Source organism: Schistocerca piceifrons, chromosome 2, assembly GCF_021461385.2.
Source record: "Schistocerca piceifrons isolate TAMUIC-IGC-003096 chromosome 2, iqSchPice1.1, whole genome shotgun sequence".
In the NCBI taxonomy this organism is placed as follows: domain Eukaryota; kingdom Metazoa; phylum Arthropoda; class Insecta; order Orthoptera; family Acrididae; genus Schistocerca; species Schistocerca piceifrons.
In genome coordinates, this window is record NC_060139.1 from 700,608,267 (window position 1) to 700,628,928 (window position 20,662).

Genomic DNA, 20,662 nt, shown 5'->3' on the forward strand with positions numbered 1-20,662 from the left:
ACAGGGAGGGGGCAGTGGAAGAGGAGGAGGAGAGTCGTGGTACACAACCTAAATGGAACATGGATACAATACCATAGTGATAAGACACCCCAATAGTCAATATAGTATAAGGAAAGGCCTCATAGTGGGGAATGTTTCAGGCAGCTTTCACCTGCAGAGCACTGTTAGCTACTAAATCAAAATAGTACCAGCAACTCTGTGGCATTTCCATAGAGGCATTCACAAATTTGGCTCATCTGATATTGTGAGGCAGGCATGAATCAGCAGTGTGCTGCACATTGCATTTGTTGGTATGCATCTTACGCCACCATGTCTAAAGTAATGACGGATGGATAACTTTTGCTTATATATTCCATATCATTCCTGTGCCAACACAAATTTTCATTCCTCATAGCTGTGCACATCATACACATCACAGGTGACAACACACACAAACCACTGCCTATCAACACAGCTCTAGCAACACAGTCATTGTGAGTGACACATGTAGAAGGAGTCCACTCCAACTCTTTAGGTTCATATCAGCCAAAGTGTACCTACATGTGTTCTCTTCCATATGATATATTCTGTCTGTGAATAGTTCTTAATTTCAACACTGCAATCTTGATTGCATGGGAATGACAATATTTTGATATGGTAGTGCAAAGACAGTTTACATTATTTCACTTACAGTTGCTGATTGGAGTAAACACTCCACATCTCCTGCACTGGAAGACAGGAATGGAAGAGGTGGATATATATATATATATATAGAGAGAGAGAGAGAGAGAGAGAGAGAGAGAGAGAGGGGGGGGGGGGGGGGAGGAGGAGGAGGTGTGTGCAATATTTGTGTCAAACGTGTATACAAGAGGAGCCAAAGCAAATGGCTAGTAAATCAGCCTTCATAGCATACGGATTGTTGACACTCTGTAATTCTTAGCAACAAACGTTTATTGACAGAACCATTTTCATAATGAACAAGACCCCCCCCCCCCCACACACACACACACACACACACATATATATATATAACGTGGGATATATATATATATATATAAAACAAAGGTGATGTGATTTACCGAACGAAAGTGCTGGCAGGTCGATAGACACACAAACAAACACAAACATACACACGAAATTCAAGCTTTCGCAACAAACTGTTGCCTCATCAGGAAAGAGGGAAGGAGAGGGAAAGACGAAAGGATGTGGGTTTTAAGGGAGAGGGTAAGGAGTCATTCCAATCCTGGGAGCGGAAAGACTTACCTTAGGGGGAAAAAAGGACAGGTATACACTCGCGCGCGCCCACACACACACACACACACACACACACACACACACACACATATCCATCCGCACATACACAGACACAAGCAGACATTTGTAAAGGCAAAGAGTTTGGGCAGAGATGTCAGTCGAGGCGGAAGTAAAGAGGCAAAGATGTTGTTGAAAGACAGGTGAGGTATGAGCGGCGGCAAATTGAAATTAGTGGAGAATGAGGCCTGGCGGATAACGAGAAGAGAGGATATACGAGAAGAGAGGATATACTGAAGGGCAAGTTCCCATCTCCGGAGTTCTGACAGGTGTAACACTGTGCCAAGATGTGCTGGCCGTGCACCAAGGCATGTTTAGCCACAGGGTGATCCTCATTACCAACAAACACTGTCTGCCTGTGTCCATTCATGCGAATGGACAGTTTGTTGCTGGTCATTCCTACGTAGAAAGCTTCACGGTCTAGGCAGGTCAGTTGGTAAATCACGTGGGTGCTTTCACACGTGGCTCTGCCTTTGATCGTGTACACCTTCCAGTTACAGGACTGGAGTAGGTGGTGGTGGGAGGGTGCATGGGACAGGTTTTACACCGGGGGCAGTTACAAGGGTAGGAGTCAGAGGGTAGGGAAGGTGGTTTGGGGATTTCATAGGGATGAACTAAGAGGTTACTAAGGTTAGGTGGATGGCGGAAAGACACTCTTGGTGGAGTGGGGAGGATTTCATGAAGGATGGATCTCATTTCAGGGCAGGATTTGAGGAAGCCGTATCCCTGCTGGAGAGCCACATTCAGAGTCTGATCCAGTCCCGGAAAGTATCCTGTCACAAGTGGGGCACTTTTGGGGTTCTTCTGTGGGAGGTTCTGGGTTTGAGGAGATGAGGAAGTGACTCTGGTTATTTGCTTCTGTACCAGGTCAGGAGGGTAGTTGCGGGATGCGAAAGCTGTTTTCAGGTTGTTGGTGTAATGGTTCAGGGATTCCGAACTGGAGCAGATTCGTTTGCCACGAAGACATAGGCTGTAGGGAAGGGACCGTTTGATGTGGAATGGGTGGCAGCTGTCATAATGGAGGTACTGTTGCTTGTTGGTGGGTCCAATGGCCAGCTTCACACATCCGTCCACATCAAACCCACCAACAAGCAACAGTACCTCCATTATGACAGTGGGCTTGTGGAAAAGGAAGAGAGGAAGGGGGAGATGGAAAGAGAGAGGAGGAGGAGGTGAACATTGTCAGGGACAATGGGAGTAGGAAATGGACAAAAAGAGGAGGAGGAGAGACAGAGGTGGGAGGATAAGGTGGAGAGATGGGGAAGTAGCGGTGGATGCAGAGGAATGGAAGAGAGAGTTGTGTTAAATATAAGTGACATACTTACAGACTGCACGTATGTATGTGCTTGATCTCCCTCCAAAGCCTTGGATTGATTTCAAATAAATTTGGCACATGAAGTGCATACTTCACAATTATCAGCACTGTGGAAATTACCATGTACTAGCTCCAATAGGAGTGGAGATACAGCAAATACATTGTATGTTCAACTCCTGATGGTTAGGTCACCTTGCATGACAGGCATGTTGTGTGGGAATAGTATCACCATGTCGTATTGTCCTGGTTTGCTGGCCAGCCTACATGTTAGGGGAAAGAAATGGCTCTGAGCACTATGGGACTCAACTGCTGAGGTCATTAGTCCCCTAGAACTTAGAACTAGTTAAACCTAACTAACCTGAGGACATCACAAATATCCACGCCCGAGGCAGGATTCGAACCTGCGACCGTAGCGGTCTTGCGGTTCCAGACTGCAGCGCCTTTAACCGCATGGCCACTACGGCCGGCAAGGGGAAAGAAACAAAATTCCAGTGCCTTACCTGTTGGCGGCCTTACATAAGTCGTATTGTGGTGAAGTAATATTAGACTACTTCATTGATCTATTGTATACAGGCTGCAGGTGCAGACAGGCATGGATGAAAGAGGGTCAAGATGGATGTAGGAGGGGATGGATAGAGGAGGGGGGGGGGGCAGGATGGGATGGATAGGGAGAGAGGGCACAGGAAGGGATGGACACAGAACAGGAGGGGTTGAACAGAGGGGGAGCAGGAGAGGATGAACAGAGAGGGGCGAGGAGGGGGGGGCGGAGAGGGAAGAGGAGGAGATGGGTTGTGAGATGGGGGAGGTGGAGATCAGTAGGGGAATGGGGCAGAAGTAAGGGACAGGGAGAAGCAGATGGGTACGAAGAGGGAAGGGAGAGATGGATAGGGAGGGTGGGGCAGGAGATGGATGAAGGAAAAGGCGGTAGGAGGTGGGAAGGAGTAGGTTGAGGGAAAAGGGTGCAAGAGCATATGGGTAGGGATTGGAGGGGCAGCGCAAGATAGGTAAAGAGAGGGGATGGAGTAGTTGGACAAGGGGGTGGGGGCAACAGGATTGACAGAGAGAGTTGAGAGAGGAGTAGTAGATAGACAGAGAGGGGAAAGAAAGGAGATGAGCAGAGAGAAGGGCAAGGAACTGCAGAAGAGGTATACAGAGAGAGGGGAGGAGGATATGGCCAGAGAGTGAAGAAGTAGTGGACAGAGAGAGAGTTTAGTGGAGATGAACAGAGAGAGAAGAAAGAGAGGGAGATACAGGAGACAAGTGGAAGGTGTACATGTTTAGTGGACAGATGGAAAAGAAAGATGGGGGAGGAGGATATGGACTGAGGGAGGGGTGAAAATATGATCAGAGAGAAGGAGCAGAAGAGATGGACAAGAAAAGGGGGGGGGGAGGGAGTTGAAGGGGCAGAGAGTGTGGGGAGGAAGAGATGGACAGATAGAGGTGGTAGTTTCAAAACACTGTAGAAAAAGAACCACCGCTGAGAATGATGTCAGGTTTGAACAGCATAGTATTGCTGCACGGGAAACGTCATGGGAGAAAAACACAAAAATGTTTGCCAATAGATTGTGCTGTAACACCAACAGACATATGGCGCACAGCTGTTCCTTAGTTTTTGTCCGATTCGCCCAAAGTGACTGTCTCCATGAAGGGTCATGTGCTACTGGCAAGGCTCTTTTACTAGAATGGTTACTCTGCACCAGTAACACAGCAGAAGCTCTGGACACTCGAGGATATGGAAAAGGCATTGTTATGATGTCTCATGAGGCTCTGGAGAAAATGATTACAAAATCCGAAAAGACTGGTTCTTTGTAAGTACAAGCAGTGGCTACAGCATTGCAGGAGTGGTGGTATGCAAACATGCCCAGCTCAGGGAATTGCCCGAATGTTGGCCAGATCTTTGAACACAGTGTTTAAAATACTGCGAAACATTGCTGTCCGTACAAAATCACCCATGTTCAGGAGTTGCTTTCTCCTGACCTGCCAGCGATATAAATGTTCACTCTGGAATTTCTTGCTTGCACGGAAGTGGATAGTGAATGGCCATGGAACATTCTGTGGACAAACGAAGCCCATTCCCATCTTCAAGGACATATCAGTACACAGAATTGCAGAAGATGGGCAATGGTAAAATCTACATGCACATCGACCAGTACCATTTCATTGTGCAAACGTGACTATGTGGTGCAGTTTGATGGCATTGTTTATGGGAGCGCTGTATTTTTCGAGGAGATGAGTCCTGTGTGTTCTGTTACCTGTACCGTCACTGGTAAATGCTATGAGTGTCTTTTGCCCATCAATGTCATTCCATCCCTTCAACAGTGTGAATGTGTGGGAAGGATCATGTTTATGCAAGATAGTGCTTGTCTGCACATTGAAGAGCCAATGAAGCAGCTGCTGCAGAGGCATTTTGAAAATGCTAGAATTATCAGCTGCCATTTCCTTACAGCTTAACCATCCAGATCTTAATCTGTGAGACTTCTGGCTGTGGGGTTATCTGAAAGATGATTTCAGTGCTCCAATTAACAAACGTAATTGAATTGAAATCGAGCATTGTGCAACACATTCTGAACGTGACCCCCGAGACATTCTGATCTGTTGTGGAACATGCTGTTTCTCTGCTTCAGCTTGTGACAGGAAATGGTGGACAGCATATTGAACATGTCTTGCACCTGTCTCAACTCAATTAGAAACAGTTGTAATTTTGATTTTTAAGCATTTTTCGTCACAAAACAATTAAAAATCAAAGTAATTTTGCTTTTTATGTAATTTTTGACCTCAGGACAATTAAAAACTAATTTTTCCGTACTATAGTGTACGATCATGCTGTGGTGGATGGACTTACCTAACAAACTTTGCCACTACTGTTTTCTGCTGAACTTGTGCAGTCATGCACTTTGAACAATACAGATGATGTAATGTGCAACTCAAACCATAGCTGTTGTACTATGATTGATCTCGCATTTGTAGCCAGTCCCATTTATATTAATATGCTTACAGCACCATCTCTTGGTATAAGTTTTTTTTCATCCCATGACACTTCCCCTTGCATCAATAATATGCTGTTCGAACTTGACATCATTCTAAGCAGTGGTTCTCTTTCTACTGGAACTGCAATTATGCAAACGCAAACCCCTCGGTCAATTTCAACCAAATTTGGTACATGAAGAACAAATTTCATGAGAATCAGTACTGCATGGGTAGAACCTTCTAGCACTCATAGGAGTGGAGATATGATCAAATATGTGCTGCGCATTCCTTGTTGTGAAGCTGTCCTGCACGACAGGCATATTGTATGGGAGTAGTATTGGCCAGCCTTAACCAGCCACATTGCAGGTCAACCTGCACTCCAGCCACCAACAGGTGTTGTAGTAGTATCAGCCTGCCTTATCAACCTGTTTTGCAGGGCAGCCTACATATCAGGGGAATGAAAGTTTTTCCAATCCCTGGCATGTAAGCTGCCCTGCATGACAGGTGTGTTACCTAGAAGTAGTATGAGCTTGCTTCATCAGCCTGTTTTGCTGAGGCTCCACCTGCAGATTAACAAGGCTGGGGGAAGATTGAGATGGATAGAGAAGAAGCTGGGTAGGTGAGACGCGGCAGGGGGGAATGGCTAGAGACAGGTGGAGGGGGGATGAGGTGAATGGAGAAAGGGGGTTAGGGAGATGGACAACAATTCTGAGGAGGTGATGGACAGGGAGAGGGAAAGGATGAGATGGGCAGAGAAAGTGGGCAGGTGGAAAAGGAAGAAGGGGAAGAGGAGATGGACAAATAGAGGGAGTGGAAGAGATGGACAGTGAGAACTGAAGGAAAAGATGGATGGAGAGGAAGACAGGACAAAATGGACACAGAGACGGGGGAAGAGGCAGGTGTAGATGAACAGATGGTGGGGGGCATAGAGGGGGCAGGAGGAAGAGATGGACCAATAGAAGATTGGGAAAAATTTATACTCAGATAATGCCAGCTGATCAGCTAGTATGAAGATAAGTCAGGAAAATTAAAAGGAACAAAGAAACAGTATCCAGTGACATAAGTTTATGTAAGTAATTAGCAATGTAATTAGAAAATGCCAAAATTATTAGTACTGTTGAGTAGGAAAATAGTTCATTTTGTAAGGAGATTCCCAAAATTTTCTAAAAAAATCTCAAGATTTTAATTTGAATAATTAACAAAATAATAAGTTGTTTTAGCAGAAATTTGTTTTTCTGAGAACTGAATAGTCAACGCTATGAAATGGTGGCATTGAATGTTGGAAATAATTACATTTTAAGACTGAAACATTGTAGAAGACTGAATTTTTGAAATAATTTTTGAAATAAATTTTTTTTAAATAAATTTAAATGTTTGTTAAAAAGAACAGAATTAGGGCTTTCAAATGAGCTGTACCAGTCTAGAAACAAACTATAATATCCTCATTGAAAATTTCACCTTCACATGGTTGCCATGATAGCAAATTCTTTTCTTTAGCTAAAATAGTTCCAGATGAACTAACTGTGCTATTGTCATCAGTAATCAATAAATTACACAACAAATAATAAAGTATTTAAGTTTTTTTAATCCTCTTTGGATAAGAAATTGTATAGTTCTGATACCTGTTGTACATGGTCCAGTCACATTAATGTGACCATCTGTCAAAAGGCTGAATAACCACATTTTGCAGTGCAGAGGGTGCAGGAAGAGAGACAGCGAGATGCTGGAAGATATTGACAGGGATTTGGAGCTATGCCAACTCCAATGCCAAGGCCAGCTGTGTTAGGTGTCTCGTTGACGATGCATGGTGCAAAGAGCCCAATCAAGGTGGTCCCACAGATTCTCAATTGGATTTAAATCTTGGGTGTATGATAAACTCACTCTAGTGCTCTTTGAATGGTGCATGTACTCTGTTAGCTGTGTGACATTACATTGTCCTGTTGGTAGATGACATTCTACCAAGGAAAAACAAACATGGTCCCCAAGGATAGATGCATACTTGCATTGATATATTGTGCCTTCCAGAATGATGATATCAACCAGAGCATGCCTTGAAAACATTCCCCAGACCATAATACTCCCTCCTCTAGCTTGGACATTTCCAGTGATTGTAGCAGGGTGTTTACTTTCAGTCTGATGGAGCATAAAATTTGATTCATCTGAAAAGGCCACTTGTCGCCACTTAGTGTACTTCCAGTTGCACTATTGGTGTGCAAATTCCAGGGATGAAAAACAGTCAGTGGTAGAGCCTGGTTGGTCGGAGCGGTTGTTCACTCCTGTCATCTGTGGCCCATGACAGTTGGTTCGGCACCAGCTTTGGTCAGTGCCATTTTAGGAAATACTTCCACCCTTGTCCCAAAAGCCAGTGATTATGCTCCTTTTGGACGTCAGGTATATTTCTCTGTTTCCACAATATGACCATGACTACACTGTTTTCCGCATCTCCCTAACGCACTTTACCTACCCTCCACTGCTAGTCCTGCCATCTGACTTCTACGAGTGGTTGTTGGACTTTGACATCAAATGTAGGCAATAGTCACTTTAGGAAACTAGTAGGATATATTGTTTATAGGCTTCATAGTTTCATCTTTGATAAGTGCAAACCTAGAGTCATGGTGAAAACCTCACAATAGGGGTGTCAGTTAGTGCTCTACTGGCTTTGGCTCTTAAATGCTGATTTGGACTCGTGTTACTTGTAGTTATAATGTTCACCCATCCGCGGATTTTTGCCTTTTAATCAGTGGAAGTCTTGATTTACACAAACTACATGTTTCATGGCACTGATCAATCTAGTTTACTGTCTGGTTTGACACATAAGAAAGTATATTTCCTTATGTAATATATCACTGTGAGTGAAATGTTTATCTTTGCAGAATTGTTGATATCACATGTAATCGTTCTAGTATTTTGACCAGTGAAGAAAACTCCATTATCTAAGACATCAGCGCTCCACCACTGTACTATTCCATAATTTTCAAATGTATTTTAAAGGAGACTTATCACAACATTACTTAGAATTTCAAACTGTCACTCACCATGCCTCACAGAACTATCTTACACATATTTGTCAAGCTTTAGTTCTCCATATGATTTACCTCATAATAAAATAATTTGTTGGGACGCTATGTTCTAATCAGTCATGAAGAGATATTTACATGGTACCGTAGTCCTAATATTTATGTTGTGTACAGCTATTTTTATTTTCACCCTCATGATAAGAGTTTCATATTGTATCTCATTCTTTTTATTATGTTCATGCCAGAGTTTGCTTGGAGTAAGACATAAAATAGTAAGTAACAAAAGCTGTCTGCCATTGTCACATGCTGGAGTTGCTTTTGCTCTCACACTGTTTTGTATAAGGGTCGATTAAAAAGTTTCGATTTTAGGGCATTGCTGCAGCGTAAATGGAGTGTAGCATGAATCCAGTGTGGGTATATAAGCACTGACATGTAGACAAGGGATTAATATGGTATTTGTGTCTTTTCGCTGTGTGTGCAGTAAATGCAAAGATTTGAACTATGGTGATGTTATTACCAAATGTGTCCAAAGAGGACTAACATTCTGCTGTTATTCTTTTCTTGGCTGCTGAAGGACAAACAATGGTAGATTGTATATGGAGCAAAATGTCTGTTGAAAATAACTATTATGGAATGGTTCCATGAGGGTTGCAGTTAGACACAATGTGCCAGTTTTTCTGGGAGGCCAGCATCACCTGTTACAGACAAGTGGGAGATACTTGAGCATCCACCCTTAGTCCTGATCTCTCTCTATGTGATTATCATGCCTTCAGTCCCTTAATGCCGTGAAGGGCCATCGATTCCTGTCGGACAAGGATGCGCAGAAGGCTGCTATGGACTTCTTCACGCAGTACAGCATGGTGTTTTACCAAACTGCCATTTTCAGTCTGGTGTGTTAGTGGGATGATTGCCTCAAAGCCCATGGCAATTTAGCCTGGTTGTCATACCAATTATGGACTGTGCAGCCCTCAAATGGAAACTTTTTGATCCCCCACTGTGATAACTGTAGTTCTCAGAGACAAGATTAGTGGTTACTTTTATGAACATTCAAGAATGAACATTCATATGAAGTACAGCATTAGTCAGCTTAGAGATGAAATCGTGATTGAGAATCATATTACACACAGAACAAACTGATTCTTCAGTATTTGAGTCCAGATTGAATAAAAGTATTGAAAAATTTAATGATTTCAAGAAATACTCCGCAGTGATCACAGGGGGATTATTGCGAGAGGAAAGTTGATGCAGCTGTGTTTCATGATGGTAGTGTGCTTAGAACTCCTTCGTTGAGTTAATTTCTTACTTGAATCTTTCATTATAATAGTTATTTTATACAAATTTGTGTTAAATCTAGGAAATGTGAACAAGTTTACGAAACGAACACATTCTTGTGGAGACCTCACTGAGAAGCATGTGGGAAGTGTGGTGAAATTATTTGGCTGGCTTGAGTTTCAACGAATGGGGAAGTTTATTACATTAAGAGACTCCTATGGCTCAACTCAGCTAGTTATACCAAAAGAGGTAAGTTTCAATTATTTTCTTTTTGTGGAAAGGTTCTACTGAAGAATCTAAATGACAATTTATTTCTGTTGCAGAGAAGAGATCTCACTGATGTTATAAAAAATACCCCATATGAGTCCATCTTGTCTGCTACTGGAGTTGTTCAAGAAAGACCTCAAGGTCAGGAAAATACTGTAAGAAAATTTTGTTGCTCAAATTTTGTTTTGAAGACGTGTAATTATCAACTGATTATGTGAGAACTATCATAGCAATGATACATTTTAGATTAGTTTTATGATACGATGAACATGTTACTTATCGTGTATTGTATGTTTAAAAGCATTTGCAGTGACTATTTCTTTTAGTGCTTCCTTTGTGGATTAGGCACATTGCAAGTTTTATCTTCAATCCATCTCTTTCTAGACCTTCCAGTTGGTCTTCCATTAGGCTGCCACTGCAGTGTTTCAAGTGGCAACTTGTACTTTGTTGTCTTTGTGTGTGCTGTCGCCATTTGTATCAAGAAGCCCTCCAGTTGCAGTTTTATTTGGTGTAAAAGTGGGTTGCTCACAAAGGACCAGGTCCTAAGGAACAGTTATTCACCATTCACTTTGTTCAGTCTGGTTTCTGTTCGAACTCTTACGGTCAGTCTCTCATTGTTTCAGTTCCACTGCTCTAAGTTCAGTACCGAGTTGCCTGTCCCTTTCTTCACTGCTTTCACCCATTCTTGACAAATTGCAGACTGTTCTCAAAATATTGACTTCTGTTTCTTTGTCTCCATGACTGGCAATTTGTAACTTTCCCTTAATTGTATAGCATACGTAAAAATTATTTATTTAACTACTGACTCTCAGAATAACTTTAAATCATTTTGTAAAATGTTATATTAAAACGTTTTTCTCCCAAAAATGAAACACAATACATATAGGCTTGTACTTCTCAAGTTGGAGGGGGGGGAGTTGTGACGAATTTGGGCCATGTAGAAAAAGGGGAAGGGGTGTGAATTAGACCCTACACTTTGAAAAAAAGTAAAATCACGTAAAATTGTACTTACATTTTATGTCAAAAAATATTTGTTAGAGGTAGCTGATTAGCCAATGACTTTATTCCGTTCAACTTAATTATTAACGTTACTACATCAGCCTCAATAATGTAACTGTTAAACCTTTTATGTACCAAACTTGTGAGGCAAATATGAGGAAAAATCACATTTAAAAAAGAAATTCTTATAATTTGAAAAGTCTCTATACTCTGTAGCCTTATGGAGATACTCAAGACACAACTTAAAGCTTGTACTGCTTGTAGTTTTTGTATATTATTTATTGTAGGGCTCCATGAGCTTGATAGTGCTCTCAGACCAATCATTTATAACTTTCAGCTGATTAAAGTTTAGTATTGGAATGGTTCTATTGATAAAGGGATAGCTGCTTTCTGTTCTCATCCTACACCAATTCTGATGATGTACTCCATCTCTGATGACTTCATTGTCAACTTGATTTAAATACTAATCTTCATTTCTCATCTGTTCGCAGCTGTCTCTGCTTGCTCAGAAGCTCACTTTCTCAAATAATTGACAACTGAGTCCATGCGTGAACCTTGGTTTTTGTTTCAGCTGCTGACTGATCCAAAACTGGCAGTCTTTTACAGTGCTACAGATCTTCAAAGCACTGATGAGAGCTATGTCACCAAGGTTTTGGGGGAAAGAAAAAAATGTTGTTTCTTTTCATTTATGAAGCTCTGAAGATCTTCCAGTATATATATTTGTAGTTCTCTCCATTTCTGGTACAAAGCTTGCAACAATTTTAGTAAGCAATTTCTCAGTTCATGTGCCAGAGAAAGAGAGAGAGAGAGAGAGAGAGAGAGAGAGAGAGAGAGAGAGAATGTGTGTGTTTTCATAAGAAACATTATGAATTTTCATTTTCAATAATTCCTGATGTAGTTTTTATCCACAATTTGAATACATGGTTGCCGTATGGTACAACATTCCTACTTTTCCATTTCGACTATTTAAAGCCCATGATAGCATTTTAGCTCTGGGGGAGGACATTGTCTGAAAGCTTAGCAACATGTCCATTCTTTTTTTGTGAATGAATTGCCTTTATTCCTTTCATTATTTATATTCCATGAAGAACATTTCTTTACCATATTTGACTTGGACTGAAGTTTGATTTTTGAGTAAGATCGTCATCCTCTTATGTTTGTTTCTCTTGATAGCTGTGATATTTTTCTTGTGTCGTGATATATTCAGGTCTAGCTCCAATTTTAGCCTCTGTAGTCAGTGAGTAGATCTTTGCATATTATCCATTGTTTCTTGTATTACAACTTGATAACAGTGTATTCAAATACCTTCATTTCCTAGATATATTCCTGGTGGTCTATGTTTCCTGTTTTTTGATGACATAGTGTGTGTGTATATTGAAAAGAATTGGAGACAGGCTGCCACCTTTCTTTAGTTCTATTTTTTAATTTTTTTTTTCAATAATATTGTTATAGCATTTGACAGATTTGCTTATATAAACTTACTCTGTAGTGCATTTATCAAACATGCAGAATTTTATGCTACAGCCTTTTTTGGAAAGCTTTCTTTATATATCTACATACCCCCTTCTCTGAACCTTTTCATCAAATTATAAGGTAAACACATTGCACTACTATATTTTTAGAAAATTTTGTTCTCATTATATTTGTGTAGTGATATTGTGAAGACTGCGTAGACATTTTGTGTTTGGTGCTTTGAAGTAACCAGCTTGGGAAGACATGTGGCTACCCTTTGGCACTGTAATAATTGTGGCTGTTGCTCCATGATTATGGACAAAGAGTAGTTGATCTGACAGTAGCACAAGCAGAGCTAGAACAGTTGAGAGGTCCAGTTGTCAGCAGTAAGGTCAGGCAAGTCTGCTAGGCTTGGTGTAGACGTATCCAACATGTTCATTGCTCTCGAGACAGGAGACAAACGTGTGCAGACAACTCAAGGAGTTCAGGAATACTTTGACAAGACAGGGAAGATAGTGCAACATAAGGTTAGTAGAGTTCAGAGCATTAAAAAGACCTTCTGTTGGGGAGTGGTCATGAAAAGGAAATGTCTGAACTAATTTAGAACTCCCTGTGTAGTGTATACCAAGAAACTAGTATTTTTAAGCTAAGTGCAGAGTTCACCAACATCCCTTGTGATTTAGGCTCTCGGGGGAAAGATATTGATGAACAAGATCATATAGTGATTTTTAGCATTGCCAATACATTTCCACACACACCTTATCCTCTCACCACCCCAATAACCAGCTGGAAATGAACACCCTCCTTACTACCCACTATCACCCCAGACTGAAACAACTGCATCATATCCTTTGCCAGGGCTTTGACTGTTTATCGTTGTGCTCAGAAGTCAGGAACATCGTATCCACAATCCTCCCCAACCCTCCTGAAATGGTATTCCACCGCCTGCACAGTCTATGCAATATTCTTGCCCATCCTTAAGACACATCCACTTCTAACCCCTTGCCACATAGGTCACATCCCTGTGGAATATCCAGGTGCAAGACCTATTTTATAGATGCACCCAGCACATCCAACTCTAACCCAACACCGACCTATCCTAACCCATCAGAGGCAGTGCCACTGTTAAAGCTTTCATGTCACATACCAGCTCTGCTGCCATTTCTACACTACATTTTATATGGGCATGATCACCAACCAGCTGTCTACACAACTGAATGGCCACTGAAGAACTTGCCAAGAACAGAACTGATTATCCAATGACAGAACATGCTACTGAGCACAGCATGCTCCATTTCAGTGGTTTCTTTGCAACCCATGCTATCTTCCACACACCTCTCCTCCACCCCCCACACACATCATCCTTCTGAGCTCTGTGTATGGGATTTGACCTCAATTTCAGATGCTGCTCTGCACCAAGACTGTAAACTTTATTCATGTTGCACTCACACTCTTCCTCTCAGTCTTCCTTTCCTATATTCTATCACTCCCTTTCAGATTCACTCATCCATGTTAACATCATACATCATCATCGTGCACTGCACAAACTCACCAGTGTCAGTGTCCATGTTGTATTCTTGTCCCAGGCACCTGATGCTTCCCTCCCAGCTGCCAGATCTGTCAGTCACCCTACTCCAACCCTTCCTCCCGCTCTCCACCGCCATTCATGTCTCACCCACTTCATCCAACACAACTCCCCGCCTCAGTCAATCTGCAAACCTGTGGCGGTGTCTGCGGGGGGAATGCAGGTGATGCATGTGGTGAAAAAGTCATGTTGTAGAGCATACTGTGCAACAGTATATTGTGTGTTGCCAGTATACACCCTCTGCCCATGCCCATTCATTCTAACTGATAACTTGGTGGTAGTTATGCTGATGTAAAAGACCGAAAAGTGTTTGCATAATAGCTGGCTTATAACGTGCAGTCTCGCAGGTGACTGTCCCTCTGATAATATATGTTTTGCCAGATATAGGGCTGGTATAGGCGGTGGTACAAGGGTGCATAGGGCGAGTCTTACAGCGGAGCTGATCAGAGGAGTAGGAGCCATACGGTAGGGAAATAGGTGCAGAAGGAGCATGGGGTCTGATAAGGATATTGTGAAGATTAGGAGGGCAATGAAAAGCTATTCTAGGTGTGGTGGGCAAAATCTCAGACAGGCTAGATCTCATTTCAGGACATGATTTTAGGAAGCCATACCCTTGTCAAAGTATCTGATTAATACTTTCAAGAACAGTATATTACTGAATGACGAATGGTGGTGTGCTCCGAAGTTGTTTTTTGGGGGAATCAACAGTACGACTGTTGGATGTGATTGCCCGGGAAATCTGCATTTGAACTAGGCTGATGGGGTAAATTATGTCCAGTGAAGGCTGAGGTTAGAATGGTGGTATATTGGTATAAAGAGTCTGCATCCGAACAAACACGTTTGTCTTGGATGCCAAGGCTGTATGGGTGGGAACATTTGATATGGAAAGAATGGCAATTGTCAACATGTAAGTATTATTGTTTGTTAGAAGGTTTAATGTGAACAGAAATGTGTTGCTGGCCGTTGGTTAGTATATCACCTTCAGGGAAACTGGTGTGGGGTTCGGAATAGGACCATGTGAAATTTAATTGGAAGACTGTATTTAGAGATTTCAGGAATTTTAAAAGGTAAGCCTCACCATGAGTCCATAAGGTAAAGATGTCATCATTGTCTCTAAACCAAACCAACAGCTGAAGGCTGCATTTAATCATGCTGCTTTGGTGACGGATGTACTATCCTTCACATGTAAAGTCACCTGGAAATACCACTTTGCAATCCAATCCCAAAACCTTTCCAACATCAAATCTGACATTGAACCCTCCCTTGAATAGTTCTGACTATGATCCCAACTTGATCCACGCCACTACATCAAAATCATCGCTTACAAGCCTTTCAAGAATTCGTCACATCCAGCATGCTTCACAATCCTTTCTCAGGTTCCTAAACCATGGTCCTAACACGCCCTGTGCAGAATTCTGGGCTGTGTGTTACCTAAAAGCTTAAGACTCAATCATGATCCTCCCGGCAGACAAAGGATCTGCTACTGTGATTTTTGAGTGACAGGAGTATGTTAGTGAAGTTCTACACCAGATGTCTGACACTGTACATGCAGCATCTGCCATCAAGATCCTGTCTGTGTGATTCAAACTGACCTGCAGTCCCACCTTAAAATCTCAGGACCCTAAACCTACTAACAAACAGTAATACTTACATTTTGGCAGTTGGCATCCAAGGCCAACTTTACACCAATACACTACCATTCCCACCCCAGCCTTCACAGGACAAAATTACGCCACCAGCCTAGTTCAAAAGCAGATTTCCTGGACCATCACATCCAATCCTGGTACTGTTGATCCCTCCAAAAAACAACTTCGGAGCACACCATCATTCGTCACTCAGTATTATACTGTTCTTGAAAGTATTAATCAGCTACTTTGACAAGGCTATGCCCTGAAATGAGATCTAGCCTGTCTGAGATTTTGCCCACCACACCTAAATAGCTTTTCGTTGCCCTCTCAATCTCCACAGTATCCCTGTCAGGCTCCATGCTCCTTCTGCACCCATCTCCCTGCCCTGTGGCTCCTGCCCCTGTAAATGTCACCACTGCAGAACTAGCCCTATGCTCCCTCCTAATGCCACCTGCATCAGCCCTATAACTGACAAAACATATACTACCAAAGGGAGAGCCACCTGTGAAACATGTCATATACCAGCTGTTATGTAAACAATGTTCACACCTGTTACATTGGCATGACTACCACTAAGTTGTCAGTTAGGATGAGTGGGCATAGACAGAGGGTGTATACCGACAAGACACAATATCCTGTTGCAGAGCATGTTCGAAAACATGACAGTCATAACTTCAGTGCTTGTTTCACCACACATGTCATCTGGGTTCTTCCCCCCAGACATCAGTTTCTGAGAAATCCACAGGTGGATTTGGGACCTAACTGTGTTTTACTTGTGAGAATGTGACTTTTAGCTGTATAGATTACTGTGAACTAATAGGAAAAATGTTAAGACAATATCTTCATTGCAGATTTCTAATTTTTCCAGGATATGAAGACCGGCAGTGTAGAAGTTCATATTTCTGATTTGAATGTAGTGAGTTTGGCAAAAAAACAGTTGCCCTTCAGCATTCGAGACTTCAATAAGGTAAGTTCTTATAAAATTATATTTGTATCAGCTTGAAACTGTGTTTAAATGTTGCTAGGAAAATTTCATAATTTGGCTTTAATTTTTGCATTCATTGGAGATACATTCTGTTATTATGTTTTGCGATACTTCATTTCCTAGTTTTGCGTGGAACTGTGTACATTTTTCCATGCCAATCAAACAATATAAGAAACAACTTCCATGTAATTTTATTTTTCACATAAGGCTGCAACATAAAATTATGCTTAGATGGAGAGGGAATTGGAAGGAATCTGGGAGATCCAGATCCTGGAAATCTTGTCACCATTTTCATGACTTGATAATTCAATGGTACTTATGTTGGAGTGTTAGGAATGTTGAGTAACAATGACTCTCTCTCTCTCTCTCTCTCTCTCTCTCTCTCTCTCTTGGTGTTACACAAGCTACTCTGGAGAGGGAGTTGTTGCTGCACTGATATGAAACAACTGCATTCCATTTCCCGACACAGCAGTTATTGAAGAAAAATTTTGTGTTGATCACAATAGAAACACTTGCATTTCGTGACTTTCATAGAACAGTGGAGCATCGGAAATCACAAGCAATTAGAGTGCCAGTCAGAATGGATGAGTACTGTAGGATAACAGAAATCCAAAAACAAATCAGTCATTGTGAACCAATTCCATTGTGCCGAGAGAGATGTGCATAAAATCAAAGATGTGCATAAAATTAATCAAAAATAAAAGTGTTGCATCTTTGTACCAAAACTGTAATGATGTGTAATCAAATGCCGTAAATATAGTATGCATGTGACTGCTTAATGAGCTGCATGGGACTTAAAAATCACTCACCAGAGGCCGTATATGACTCTTAAGTTCTCAGCCTTTGAATCAATATTGACACTGTAGGACATTAAATCCCTTGCCCCTCCACCCCCCCCCCCCCCCCCCCTTTTGTTTGGCACTTAGTGCTGGAAATGGCCAGGAATAGTGCCAGGACCAATGGAGTGGAAGGGGGAGGTGTGCTGCCGATATTGTCATTCTTCTCCTTCTGTCTGATGATGTCAGCAATTGGACCAGCCTACAGTGGCATAAGTGTGTAGGATGATGCTGGCTGGTCCAATGGTTGCGAAGCACTGCTTGAGCCCACATCCAGAGGGGCGGGTGTTGGGAGGGTTGGAACAGTAGGTAAGGATCTGTGTCTATAGGCACACATCATTGCTGTTGCAGTGGGGTTTGAGGCTGTAATGACACTGCAGCCAGAATGTTGATATGGGTGTTCATTGGAGCAGGATGGGTCAACAGTCACCAGCTGGAGTGTCCGAGTCTCTGGCATCCTGTGTGTGTGTTGCTGATTGGTCACTTTTCATGGTGAAGTTGCTACTGTAGCTGATTCCAGCTGTTCCTGTTCAGCCACAACTTCAAGAAGTTTGTGAGAGTCCATGTCTGTCCATGTCTGTCAAACTCTTCTGATGCAGTTAAAGTCAATGGACTCCTGACAGTCTCCGTAGTAACTCATTACAGTAGTTATTATTAACTCTGCTACAGAGGCAAATCAACATCTCATGGCTAAAACACTATTTGATCTTCACTCTTTGTATGACGACTCACTCGCATTATGTTTGGTGGACAAGCTCATAACATAAACATACAAAGAAGCTTTAATGCCGCTGACATGCTTGTCCATTGGATATTCGGGTCATTGGTATTTCTTGGAGCACCGTATGCCACAGTCATCTCTTTCCTGCAATTGAGAGTGGCATCAGGCATAGTTCGATCAAACACACCAATGAACAAAGCCCAAAAGGAAAACCTCAGATGGACATACAACATCATCATCACCATCATCAACAACAACAACAACAAAAAACAAAGTTATTTAAAGGATGTATGATCCCAACTAGGGATAACTTAAAATCTTTGATCTCCTCTTCCCACTAATGTGAAACATGTCAAGCTTATTCATTTAATGTTACTACAGAATGTGATTTTCCCACCAGTCCACTACATCCATCAGAATTATTACTTATAAAATCAAGGAAAATCTAGTAACCTCACACCTGCCGCCCTTTGCAAATGAACGAGTGTTGAAAGCATTACCCTAGTAAGATGAACTATAAACTAGCATAGAACTAACTTTGATCCATCACATAGCAATACTAGCTTTTCATTAAGCTTACATGTTTTCCTTATATCAACAACCATATTCCTCAGTTCTCACAGTTTGCTTGTATTAAATTATCCAGATATCAAATGCATCAATATGCACATCAAGACTTGATATTATTCAAGCAATGGTTTGGTTCACCTTAAGTTTGTAAATGTATTGCTGTGATTCATGTAAATTTATGTTCACCTTGCTAGTTAATTACTAAGTAAGAAAATAAGTAAAATTCTTTTTAAACAAACAGTTAACACTAAAATTGTAGTATAGTAATTACGCAAGAAATCCTGTTCGTCTCATCTGTAGTAGTACAGGGGTACCATGCAGTTGAATGTATTATGTAAAGCATATGTATACACATTTTACATCTGGTTGCTCAGATTAATTCAGTTACATTAATCACATGCAAAAATGCTGAAATCCGTTAATATGATGATCTCCAATGGAAATAATCATCTGTGGGATTGTTTGTTTATTCAACGAATTGCAGCAGACCCACAGGTTGTTCATTAAAACTGTTATATGAGTTGCCAATGAGGTATGTGAAGCGACAGAGAAAGCATTCCGACCCTGGGTGTGACTCAATTAAATTTCCATTATAAAAATTTACATAATAATGTACAGAAAGTGACAAGGTTATGTGCAAATTTTGTCTCCCTGGTGCGTACTCTTAAAAACTTTTCATGTTAAGCATTCACTAGATTATAAACATTACTTAATGCTTAAGCATTGTTTGGGCCGGACGTAGTAGCAGTGTACCATGGCACTTGAAATGGGAAAATTGAGGAATGGTTTAAGCTCAATTTGGCCATATTGCTTAAAATATTAATAATAGCTGTGATAGCCTGTACTATCAGAGCCCATACCTGTTAAACATGTGTTGCCTGCAGTAAGGAATTCCTTTCAAATTCATTATGCCCTTGTTATAGGTACAAGTGCTTCAATAATAAGAACAATTTCCTTCTGTTCCTGCATACATAAATTACTGAAACCAGTATCAGTGACAAGGGTAAAACCTTTATGGGGAGGGGGGGAATACACTGATGTCCAGAATTAAAGCAACAAACCACTATTTCCCAGTCCCGTGTATAATCATACAGACTGTCAACAGATGTCTGTACAATCGTGTTCTGTATGAAAGATGGCATTCCAGTCAATGGACAACCATGCCAACAATGAGTCAGGGCACGTAGCAAACAGGGTAGTGTTTGCCGAGTAATCCCACATTCACAATAGCTGTGTATACAGTTACAGACAATGCATTATGGCACAGAGAAGACACCTACCAGACTCTCTGCAGTGGAAGGCCAAAGGAAGAATGGGCGCAGGACAGTTGCATACTGGCATGTCCTGATCGCTTAATGTGAGTGGTTCCATTGTTTCGTGGATGTGATAAATGTTTATATAGACCAAAATTGTATCCCGAAGACCAGGGCAGGGACGACCACTTGTGACTCCAGAAAGAGAGAACCATTAATTGGCTGTAAGGGCATGACAGTACCTCCTCAGTATTGCACGCCAACTGGCATATGACCTTACAGCATCCTCTGGACGTGTTGTTCGAGGATAACGGTGTACAGAAGGCTTTGGCAGAGTGGCCTTTATTGGCGGAGAGCTGATGTATGTGTACCTCTGACACATTTTCATGGAAGAGAACATCTAGAGTGAAGTCATCAACATGCCACCTGGACGATCAAATAGTGGCGAATGTTCTTTTCGATGAGTTGCAGTTTGGTCTGGACAGCAACTCTCAATGCATTCGCA

General features: G+C 41.7%; 1 protein-coding gene across 2 annotated transcripts in view; it reads left to right on the forward strand.

The window, feature by feature from the left end:
- Positions 1-20,662, forward strand: part of LOC124774518 (aspartate--tRNA ligase, mitochondrial) — a 158,872-nt gene that overhangs the window by 40,151 nt on the left and 98,059 nt on the right. The window contains exons 3-5 of one of the 2 annotated variants that reach the window (XM_047249487.1): positions 9,944-10,110; positions 10,185-10,269; positions 16,661-16,759. In XM_047249487.1, coding sequence (XP_047105443.1) covers positions 10,222-10,269; positions 16,661-16,759 — 147 coding nt within the window. In that variant the 5' untranslated portion in view covers positions 9,944-10,110; positions 10,185-10,221. Of the gene's footprint in view, positions 1-9,943; positions 10,111-10,184; positions 10,284-16,660; positions 16,760-20,662 lie in introns of both variants that reach the window. The other variant, XM_047249486.1, reaches the window with a different exon arrangement.